This window comes from Pimephales promelas, chromosome 24, assembly GCF_988280905.1.
Source record: "Pimephales promelas chromosome 24, fPimPro1.hap1.1, whole genome shotgun sequence".
NCBI lineage: Eukaryota > Metazoa > Chordata > Actinopteri > Cypriniformes > Leuciscidae > Pimephales > Pimephales promelas.
Window position 1 is genome coordinate 10,730,449 of NC_142792.1, and position 11,367 is coordinate 10,741,815.

Below are 11,367 nucleotides of genomic sequence, written 5' to 3' on the forward strand. Positions count from 1 at the left end.
CACCTTAATAATAAAGGTTATTTAATGGCATTAATGGTTTCATGATGAAGAACCTGTAACATCAACAGAACCTTCCAACTGAACGGTTCGTGGGATTAGGCTAATATTCTTCACACCCATTGGGGTTTCTTTTGATTGATACAAGTTTATTGAATAGGATTAACCCCTTGAGATGGATCATCTCGTTTTCTTTTAAGAACTGTTAATTGAAAAGTTATTACTTCTTCCAATGCATTGCTGTGTAAACACTTTATTTATGTTTAAAACCTTTACTTTAAGATCATATTATTGCAACCTCACAGCTGTTACAAGTGTGAGCAGGTGTGTGTGACACGACGTAGCATTTGTGACTGCGGTAAAGAATAGCCTTCTAAATACGCCGAGACCTGGAGGAATTAAAGTTGTTGTTGGTTTTACACTTTGTATCTTCAGAATTGGGGAATTGAGTTGTTTAAAATGTAGTGACTCTGTGGTTTTTATGACAAATTTGTTGGTAAGAAAAATCTGGCAGAGTGACAGCATCCGAGTGTCTCAAAATATGAGCACTGCACACATCACATGAAAGATTGATTTGCATAGCTTCGAGAGAAATGCTTTGTCGTCCTATGGACCTACAAACATGGTGAAAAAAATATGAGTGGCATATGGCCGCCAGTGTTTTTATTATTTTACTAAGAATTCCCACTAACCTAAAAGTCTTCTAAAACTGAGGCAGATTTTTAATAGATGAAGTGGCACTGTGAATCTGCCCAGAGGTTACAGGATGATGACACACACACGTTTTATGAGGACTTTCCATATACATATGACATTTTTACGATAAAAACAAACATCATTTACTGTTATTTATAACCTGTTTTCGACTGGGGATAGAACATGTGTGTAGTTAAATGTCACATTTTAACTACAATGTAAAATGTGGAGAAAACATTAAGGGGTTTGAATACTTTCTGGATGCACTCTATAAAGCCTTTGTAGCATGTATCAGATAACAGGTTCATGTTGGCAATTGTGTAGCCTTATTCCAGTTTAAAAGCATTTCAGATAAGTGCATGGTTGCTCTCGGCCATTGAATTGTCAGATGAAAGGCTTAGCAACAAGATATAAAGGAAAAAGTAGTTTAATAGTCAGATTTCAGATGTCATTTTCTTTTAAGTGCATAGTTGGGCGAAGTCACAAAACACCATTAAATACTTTCATTTAAAACTTACAACCTTATTTCTCTAAAATATTTTAATTACATGCTTTAAAGTGAGATGAAATGTGAAATAAATATTTCATTCAGGGAGATTCCCTAAACAGACATGTCTAAGCAACGGGGTGGGAATTGAACATTTGAAGTTTACATAGTCAAAATATGTTGACACAGGGCAAGCCATTTTTTCTATAATTTTTATTAAAGAATTTGTAATCATTTTTTTTTTTTTGTAAAGCACATCCATCAGGTCTCATGGGTACAGGAAGTGTATGGTAAGACTTTGGTGAAATTAAAGGAAGTGTATAGAATTCAATAAGTAGCATAAATCATATCCATTTAATAAGTTACTATCATAAAACAGTTAAACGGGGATCAAACATGGGTCATAAACAAAATGCATATAATACTATTTATTTTATGATTATAAACTTATTTCATCCTTTGCATCTTATGATTTTGGTGGTTTTTACCAAGTCTTAGTCTGCAATTGTTCAGGTTGTGCGTGTAAAAGAGAGCAGAGAGTGAAATTACATACCTCAAGTGTGAGAACTTCTGATAGCACTTCATTTGTAGAACATCTGGCAGTTAGAAAAGAGAATAACTATTAGTGTAAACTTTTCAGGTTCATTTGGCAAGTTGCTACTCAGCAAGATTCAACTTAAACGTCACATTAGGTGACATTTGTACTCTAATAACTTGCAGAAACAGAACTGGATTAGTCTTTTTGAACATTTTTAGAAAAGAAAAAAAAAAACTGTGTCCAAAATCTTACCATGACAATGAGTAATCAGTGCAAGTGCTTCTTTTTATTCTTTCTTTTGTTCTTTTTTTAAAAAAGCTAATTTTAAACAGAATTGTTAAATAGGTGGTGGAAGAAATATTCATCAATTAAACACACATAGAGAATACAAACGATTCACTTGTTCATGCTGCAACACAATAGATTCCCATTGTAAAGCCTTTTGTAAATGTAAGGAGGCGGAAGTTTGTGCCAAGTTGCTATTAGAGAGAAACAAGTCAGAACTTGTTTGCTGATATTAAGTGAAAAGTGGGTCCCTAGAAACCAAAGCTCTCTCTGGGTGACCGCTGTGTATGACCCAACAAACAGCCACCTGAACCACCTTCTTAAAGCCCATTGGCTGAAACCATTACACACCGTTCAGAAAACAACATCAGTCAAAAGAGCAATCACCTGTACTGTAAATGTGCAAGAGCCTCAAAATAATCATTTATTATGCCTCACTCAGAGAAAATAAGACAGTCTTTGCAGCAGAAAACAATGCTGGGGAGTATTTCCCCCAAGAGGAGGAGCAATTTAAAAGGGGTGTCACAAGAGCTCAGAAACTCATTTCAGTGCAGCAAAGAACTCAAATTATCATAAATCGGAGAAACCAATACATCAGCATGTACATAAATTAAATAATTACAAACATTTCTAGTATGATATAATGCATTTAACATCACTCCAAGTCCACAAGTAGTTGTTTAAATTCTAAGCCCTTAAACTCAACCCAAACATAAATGTGTATTTTCTAACCAGCATGAGAGTGAGAACCTCGCTTGAGTCATAAATAAAATTAATTAATCATTAAGAAATTTGAACAAGAAGAACTAAGACAAGGCAACATAGGAGCCTCCCAGACTTCATGTGAGGAAAGCAGAGGAGTGGAGGTATATCTGCAGTGCCTCAGCTCACGTAGGTCAATACCACTGACTGAATGGGCTCTCGGCACACCGGACACAACTTGTTCCGGTTCTTTAATTTCTTAGCGCAAGTGTAACACGCCATAAGGTGTCCAGTCCTTCCGTGGACGATGCAGCCATTCTTGGGGCGACTTTGACAGATGACGCAGGGCTCGAGGCATGTGGCAGGCAGGCAGGCCTCCAGGCTGTTGAAGCGCTCTAGCTCAGGGGTCTCTTCCTGGCTGCTGCCCCCACCAGAGGAGGTGGAGGGCTGCGATGACGAGGTCTGAGAGTCAGTCAGGGAGCCGGGGGTGGCAGAAGAGGGAACTACTTCTTTGGCGGCGGAGACGGGAGATTGCAAGCACTTGCCGTCGGGTACGTCCACTCCTTCATCTGTTTCTGGAAGAGGGCTTGAGGGTTTGGAAGGAAGCATTTTGTCACCTGAGGCAAAGATGGTTGTTGTGGTGATGCTGGTGAGCTCAGTGCTGGTTTGAGTGTTAGTGGAGGGGTTTTCATTGTTGGAGTCTGATTCTGGAAGCCAACCGGGTCGGACGTTCCAGCAGCTTTTGCAATGCCGTGGAAGAGGAGGGTTGAGCACGTCACATTCAGCACACTTCCAGTAATCCTGAGTGAACACATTGTTGCATTAGTACAGATTTTTCATATCTACTATCCACAAGCACATTTTTCTTGCTCTTTTGAAATACAAAAGCCTGTTAAATCCAAGGGTCAGTTAAAGAATGGAAATGGACATGAAAAACTGGTTTTGGTGCAAGAAACTTTTAACATTAAATGCTATAAAAGTTTAAAATATGGTCAACACATGAAATCAAAATGTAAGTTATTAATGCACATTCCTGGTCATATATTAAACCCAATTCATTAGCTGCTTCTTTGAAACAACTTTATTTTTTGGCAGACTCACAAAAGCCTCTTATTTTTAACCCGCAACCTTTGATCCAAATGACACCACAATAGTATGCAACACCCCCTTTTCACGATCCAATCTAATCATAATAGATTCATTCAGTTTATCAGTTTGTCTGGATAAAGTCCAGTTCTGCTTTCATTATTGAAGTAAATTGCCACATACTGCCTCAGTTATCTCAGTATCCTCATCAAACGAGTCTTCATCCTCAGCGATGATTGTGACTTCATACACCTGAATGAGCAAAAGAAAAATTGCAGTGAGTTAAGTACTGTTAAACAGATTCTTCAGGCTACGTCAGGAGTATCTCATTTCTGGAGGGCCACTGTCCTGCAGAGTTTAGCTCCAGCTTGCCTCAACACACCTGCTTGGAAGTATGCATAGAAAGACCATGATTAGTTACTTCAGGTGGGTTTAACTGGGGTTGGAGCTGAACTCTGCAGGACAAGGGCCCTCCAGCGGAAGGAGTGCTACCCTGTGCTACTTCTACAATAAGCCGGATACATAAAAAAATAATAATAATTCTATACATTTTGGCTCTCCATCCACAATGAGGTGACTTTTAAAGACACTCTCCTAAGTGGATGCATTTGAAAATGCTTTTTCCGCTAATAAAATGAATGTGCAAGAATAATTACGAGTTATCTCAGTGATCTTTTATTACATTTAACGCGCAGTAAGAAGATTTGAACATTTTCAGATGTCTCAGTGTGGACAAGAAACTTTGTGGAAAATGCTTGAAGACGCTAGTGCGGACAGAGAGCATTTTGAAAATACGGTTTTCAAATGTATCCGGATGTCTGTTAAATATCTCTCTCAATAGAGCAGGAGTTGAGTTGAAACCTCGTTCTCTCCCGGCAACGAATCCTCATCGTTCTCACTGTAGGCATCGGAGTTGATGGACTCCACCTCGAACTCCACACTGAAATTATCAGAGTCCGAGTCCTCACTTTCATCACTGCCTTCACTGTGAGAGATACCTACATCCTGTTGAACAAACAAAACACTGGTCAGAGAGGGCCACAAGACAGCACAAACAGGTTAATGTAACCACTGCTAAAACAAAACTATGTGAAGGGCCATTTAAAGGTGCTACTCACAGAGTTGCTGTGTGCATCTGAAGACTCGCTGTTCCTCCTCTCCCGGTGCAGGCCGCCGATCACACACCAAGACAGGCTGTCATCAAATGTCAGGGAGAAGCTGTCCGACTTGTGCCTTTTCCTGCGTTCTCTAGGCTCGTCTTCGGCTGAAGAACTCTCTATTGAAACCAAGCCGAGTTTAGAACTAATCTGCTTTTGGACACGTGTCCTTATGAGGGATTTCACATATAATTGCTCAGTAGGTGGACCAGAATAGACTGCTTCTTAAGGCTTTCCAAGTTTGTGCGTTTACAAAAACACAAGTTTGAGTGTATACTGCTTAATGCATTAGTGTAAATCAGTTAATTTGCTGATGGTCTTTTTCTATGCACTCAACTTTGGACATTTATGGGCCATGCAGGAGCAATGCTCAGAGCAATAACCCTGTTTTAATGGTGCATCTGGCGCTGCTTGCTCAACAAACTGCCTTTGTGTGCATAGTTGGGGTTTTAAAATGGGCCATTGAAGAGCAGCAGTCATCTGAGCACATTCTGTACAGCCTCCAGATCTCAATGTCCTTTTGAGAGGTTCACAGTCAGAGAGAGAGCAGTCACTATGGTACCACATGTTTACCCACATGGCACATAAAGTCCTCTGTCAGGACTGAAGGAACTACAAAATTATACATTATGAGGATTGTCTTCTCAACTCAACGGCTGAGACTGTTATAATGTAAATTGGATATACGTATATATAGGGCAAAAAAGCAAACAGTCCTTAAAGAAAGGAGTTGCCTCAACCTTTTTACAAAACTCATATGAAAAACAAACAATCCGGGCATCATAATCTAAAAACAGCTATTTTATTTAACAGCCATTTAATGCAAAATTTCAAAAGGACACTGGCTAACAAAAATAAAAGACAGGGACAAGCCCTTCCTGTTTAAACAGGAAATATGCAAATACTGGAAAGAACACTGAACGTTAAGCACTACTCAAAACATTTGTTAAGAGACAGCTGAGTGTGAAGATACAACTCTATCTGAAATCCCATCAGACCCAGCAGATCAAGCATGTGCTTTCATACACACCCAACAGGACACAGCTGGTTTGTGTGTATTTTGCTCTGTGGTGTGTGCGATTACCAGGATCACTGCTCCTCCTCCTCCTGCGCTGCTGTTGTGAGGTAGATGAGCGAGAGTCTGAATCTGTATCCTGGAACAGACAGTTGGGTTTCAGTCATGCCGCAATCTCAAACACAACAGGAGCTCTATAAAACCCATTCAAGCACAAACGCAGCACTACCAGGGCAACTCTGTGGAATGGGTCAATACTCTGAGGTTCTATGTGTGTTGAGCATTAAAACAAATGTTTACCCCAGGCCCTCGATCTGGTTCACTTTGACTCCTGGGTTCAGAGAAGGTAGACTGAGTTTCTGTAAAAGGAAACAAGGACAGTTTGAACAAAAAAGAGATAAGAACATTTGTTCGAGCAAAACAATAATATTATAGGAGATAAAACAAAAGGTTTAATGGTCATAGTACCTGGATTTTTCACTGTCACAAGGTTTCTATTGATCATTGCAAAGAGAGCTCTGAAAAAAAAAAAAAAGAAAAACCAAGGTAAAATTTACAAGTAAAACGGTCATATAGCAAATTTCGCTTTCAGTTCTTAAAAAAATATGAGGAACGCATTGTATATATACTATTTAAATATATACATACATATACATTTCTTTCGTCAACTAATCAAATATATTTTGCAGCAACTTAAACAGGTGATAGCAGATTTATTCAGAGCTAGTAGGTGAAATATCACAGACGCTGCCACCTGTTGCTTTAAAGCCCCACCCTGATATTCTCAGGGGTCATTCATTATTGCTGCAGCTGTTTCTGTCTTAGTGAAGTTAGGGTCAATACGCACCGTGGCTCTTTGACTGAGAAACTTTTCACTCCAAGAACAGCACCAAGAGCATCCTCTCCGCAGTGAACGATGTGTTGCTGCTGCTTGTCATATAACTCCTTGCTCATGATATACTTCCCCAAATAAAACATAACCTAAACAAACACATAAACAAAAGAGTACAGTTTAGAAATCCACAAGGAACCATTTTCTGAAAAAAGTGTGTAGAGAGAGAGGATGACAAAGATGTGGCTGGTATTTAAATACAGATGAGTAATACGTTCCTGTTAGTCAGACACAACTTCCACCCATAAAAAAAAAAAAAAATGACTCATGGCTTTACACTAAAAAGTTGACAACAGGTGAAAATATATCAAAAACTTTACATTTCATAAGTAAGCACATTATCCGATTATCTATATTACTGCACAGTCCACACTACCAATGAAAGACAGAAATTAAATTTTGTAGTTTTAATCGTCCATGCAAAACCTATTGCCATTATATATATATATATATATATATATATATATATATTTGCTAAGGTGTTCAGAATGGTTTCTTACCAGATTGACTCAAAAAAAGCCCCCTTACGTCTCAAGGCATTACTCAGGTCTTTCCTTTAATGCAAAAAGATCTTTTGCATATTCTATTATCCTGCAATCAAAAACCTAAGTCTGACCACTTACTGACGTAATAAGCAGCAATATATGAATTATTATTCATCTCTAACCCAAATTGAAGCATAATACTTTGGGTTAGCAGGGGTTTTTTTTTTTTTTTTTTTTTTTTTTCAAATCCCTAAAGCAAAGAATGAGCAATGTGGGGAAAAGAAAAAAACATTCTTGTCTTGCAAACACCAAGAACGAATATCTCACTGAATAAAGTCAGTAACTAAATATAATTCACCACCCACTGCCCTAGAATATTTACAAACGATATGCAGGTTTAACCATACACACAAATGAGCAGCATCAACATGAAACTGGAGGATTATTTTAGCTAGCAATTTCAAACACCACTGCCATATGACCACACTCATTTTAGAAACTCTCAAATAAGTGCTTAAATGAAAGACTATTCACACAAAACATATGGCAAGGTCCAGCTACTAAAATAACTAGTATAATTCTAGCAATAATAACACCATAAAGCATGGTATGTATTGATGCTTAAAAGTTTTAATGGACTAAAGTTAGGCTAAAAACTGTTGTCAACAGACATCTCCTCACCTCCTTCATAGTGAAAACATCTTTATCTGCACCTGCATCCTCTAACAGCCTTTTTAACTGCAACTTTGGTCTTACCTAAGGAAGTTACAATAAATAAGTCATTTCAAGGCATAAGAACACATTTGAATACTCAAAAGAACACTGCATTTACCAGTTTTTCATTGTCAACCTTGTTGATCTGAGAACTGCTTAAACAACTCTCTGTTGCCATATTTGTAGTGATCTGTAAACAAATAAACAGGTGTTACGTAAAACAAATCAGAAGCAATTCAGCACACATAAAAACTTCAGAAATAAAAACATTACCTGTGCAAATGGAGGTAAATTGGATATTCTACCTAAAAATCCTCTAAATATACTCTGCTAGCTGTACATAAAGTGCTTGAGCTCTGGGTTAGTGTGGAGTGGGAGCCGGCTGAGAGCCAGTCTATGGTTTAAATAGACGCAGAGAGACATGTCAGGGCTAGAATCCACAGCACCGATCATCATGTCCTGGGCGGGTTAGGGCATGACAAGTCAAAGCGTGACTGGCTTCCGACTCCTAGTGGTGGAAGACGATCTTTGCTGAGCTGTCTGTGCGTCTCTGCGATCATGCCCGGGCATGTCCCGACTACTACACCCACCCAACCATTGCTGGCTAAGCACATGGATTTGAAGCTTATCAGCCCAGTGACAGGTGAAATAACGAAGTGTTTGGACCAAAGCGATGATGACCAGCCAGGATTAATAGAGCCTCTGTCTCAGTCAAATAAACCAAATAAACTAACCAAAAAGACCAAAAGTTCATCATTTACGTTACAAGTTCTACGGATGGATGGATGTCATGCGAGTAAAGCTCCAAATGTCTTTGGAATACGACAGTGCTTTGTTTATTTATCTGAAATGCTCTGCAAACAGTAGTAACGTTAACTTGCACACTAAAACACAACAACAACCTGGATTTATATCTGAAATCTGCGTGCTTGAGTGGGAATATCTCCTCCATTCAAATAGCTGCGCATGATTATTATAAAACCTGGAACTTTCCCCCAGAGGTAACATGTAAATAGATCGACGTGTGAATGTTGTTTTACGTATGCATTTGAATTTGTCTCATATTTGACGAAGTTTACATCGTTATTTTCTAAAGTTCTGTAAATATCGGCGAATTGACTGATTCAATTCAGCATAAACGTCACGCAAGCCGCTGCTGTATTTGTTTACGTTACGTAACTTACGTTACTCTTCCGTAATTAATTGTACTAAATAATCAACATAAAATGCTTCTCGACGAATGTGGAGTGTAGCTTATTTGAGCGACAAGAACTTTGCTGCTGTTGATGTTACAACGCCACAAATGCGCGCTCCCGCGGGTGTGTTGTTTCCCGCCGTGGACACTCAGGAAAACCCGAGGCTGCAGTAGGCCTCGCTTAGAGCTAGCGCAAGGCTAACTGAGGCAAAGGATTTCAGGCGACTAAACGGATATTAAAGTCTCATTCCGTGTTAAAATAATAAGGTGGGGCGTTTTGCAGATATATTCAACCTGATAGGTGTAATAAATATATGAGAAAGTGCGAAATTGTTAAACTGAAAGTGTTAATAATCTGTCTTACCTGCTGGTGGCCGTTGAGAGACGCGAACTCTAACTCCCTCTACTGGCGACCGTTTGAATTTGAAATGTTCTTGCACGTGCACTAAACGCGGGGTGTAAACATCACACAATACACTCGAGTTGAATATTATTTACACTTTCTACTCTTGCTGTTTTACTGTGTATGGGTTTAAAGTTGCTCGGTTTTAAAATTGTAAAATCGCTTTTATATTTTCAGGTTCTTAAGATAGGATTGAGCGTTATCTGTGTTGTAAAATTTTTTGTCTCCTTGTTTTAATATATAATATCGTTTTTGCTGCTGTGTTTTATTATTATTATTATTATTATTATTATTATTACATTTACTTGTAGAAAGTTATTCTCTGCTTGACCATATTTGCTATTTAAAAAGTTGTAGCCTATTTAAAAACATATTGAAAATGAGCAATTCAGGGCAAAGTTGGTTTGATTTTTGTTTAGAGATTAAAAACATTGAGATACTTGATTTTATAAAAGTTAGGTGACAGAAATCAGACACGTTCTACACATTTTATAAGCTCTATCCTGCCTTTTTAAAAGCTTTAAAGTATATAGTTCACATACTTGTTTTGAATTAAATATACAATTTAATTTACCTATATGCTCTTGGGTTCAATTCAGTCCATGTTTTGATTGTTATATGATATGTTATCACTTACTTTCATTTTATTGTTACGTAGTTATTTAGTGATAGTGTTTATGATCACTTGAAAACATTAGGCTAAATGCATCTCTAATTAAACTACTAGATAATGATTTCCTCCTTTGATAATTGAACTATTATGCATGGTTCTATTGTAACTGAAATCCCTTTCATCAGTTTTGATTTCTTATTGAGTAATGATGACTGTTGTAACATGACCCTTGTACACTATTGTGAATTGTATACCATCGGTTAGCCAACTACACAGAAGCTAGTTAGGGTAGGTATTGTTTGCCGAGTGAAATCGGTGCTGAGGACAAATGCTTTGAAAACATCTCTTGTACGGTCCCTGTGACAGGATCTGATCTTTAGGGCCCAAGCAGAATGACTCAAGAGGTTATTTTAGTGCAACATGTTCCTTTACGCACAACATGTTTGGGCTTGTACGTCTGTAATAATGAGGAAATTCCATGGACCACTGAAGTCATCAAAAAAAGCCAATAATTTAATTAAAGGTAGTAAGGATAAAGACAAGTCCTAAAGATTAAAGTTAAAGCATTTAAAAAATTAAAGGCATTAAAGGGATAGTTAAACAAAAAGTGACATTTCTATCATCATTTACTCCCCCCTATGTCATTACAAATGTATTTCTTCTGTGGAACACAAATATTTTGAAGAACATTGAGATATACATATTGAAGGTCATCAACTTGAGTATGATTGAAAACACTCTTGATAAATCTCTCAAAATATCTTCTTTATTTGAAAGTATGTCATTTTGGGTGAACTGTCCCCATATTTTCAGCATTTTGGTTTACCATATCCTTTTGAAACTGCGCAGAAAGCAGTGAAACATCTAGATTGGAGACTGGACTTTGGAATGAGATTAATCTTTAAGTTGCAAAAGAGAAAAGCATGTAGAAAACCCCTCAACATGAACTAAACAAATGATTGACATTCCATTTCATAGACAGCAAAAGACTTGCATCTTTTTGCCAAGTAGGCAGTGACCCTTGTCCTCAAAGTTGTAACTAGACTCCATACAAGATAACATTCCATCTTTAAAAAATGTGACCAAAAAAGTTCTCTGTAAA

At 37.8% G+C, this 11,367-nt stretch overlaps 1 protein-coding gene across 1 annotated transcript; it reads right to left on the bottom strand.

Moving 5' to 3' along the window:
* Positions 1–2,404: 2,404 nt before the first annotated feature.
* Positions 2,405–9,644, bottom strand: mdm2 (MDM2 proto-oncogene). Its single transcript, XM_039668246.2, has 11 exons — positions 9,614–9,644; positions 8,173–8,244; positions 8,022–8,096; positions 6,811–6,944; positions 6,432–6,481; positions 6,264–6,322; positions 6,033–6,102; positions 4,910–5,067; positions 4,653–4,796; positions 3,975–4,043; positions 2,405–3,506 (listed from the first exon to the last, which is right to left on the bottom strand). Exons 2-11 carry the CDS (start codon positions 8,230–8,232, stop codon positions 2,886–2,888), a joined length of 1,440 nt encoding a protein of 479 aa, XP_039524180.1. The 5' UTR covers positions 8,233–8,244; positions 9,614–9,644; the 3' UTR covers positions 2,405–2,885.
* Between the last annotated feature and the right edge of the window lie 1,723 nt (positions 9,645–11,367).

Bases quoted from the DNA above. Each gene is read 5' to 3' on its own strand.
- mdm2 (XM_039668246.2), bottom strand. From the start codon at position 8,232: ATGGCAACAGAGAGTTGTTTAAGCAGTTCTCAGATCAACAAGGTTGAC. The intron at 6,103-6,263 runs GTAAACATTTGT...TGTCTGTTCCAG, and splicing joins AACCAGATCGAGGGCCTGGG to GATACAGATTCAGACTCTCG. The intron at 3,507-3,974 runs GTATGTGGCAAT...GTGTTCACTCAG, and splicing joins ATACTGAGATAACTGAGGCA to GATTACTGGAAGTGTGCTGA.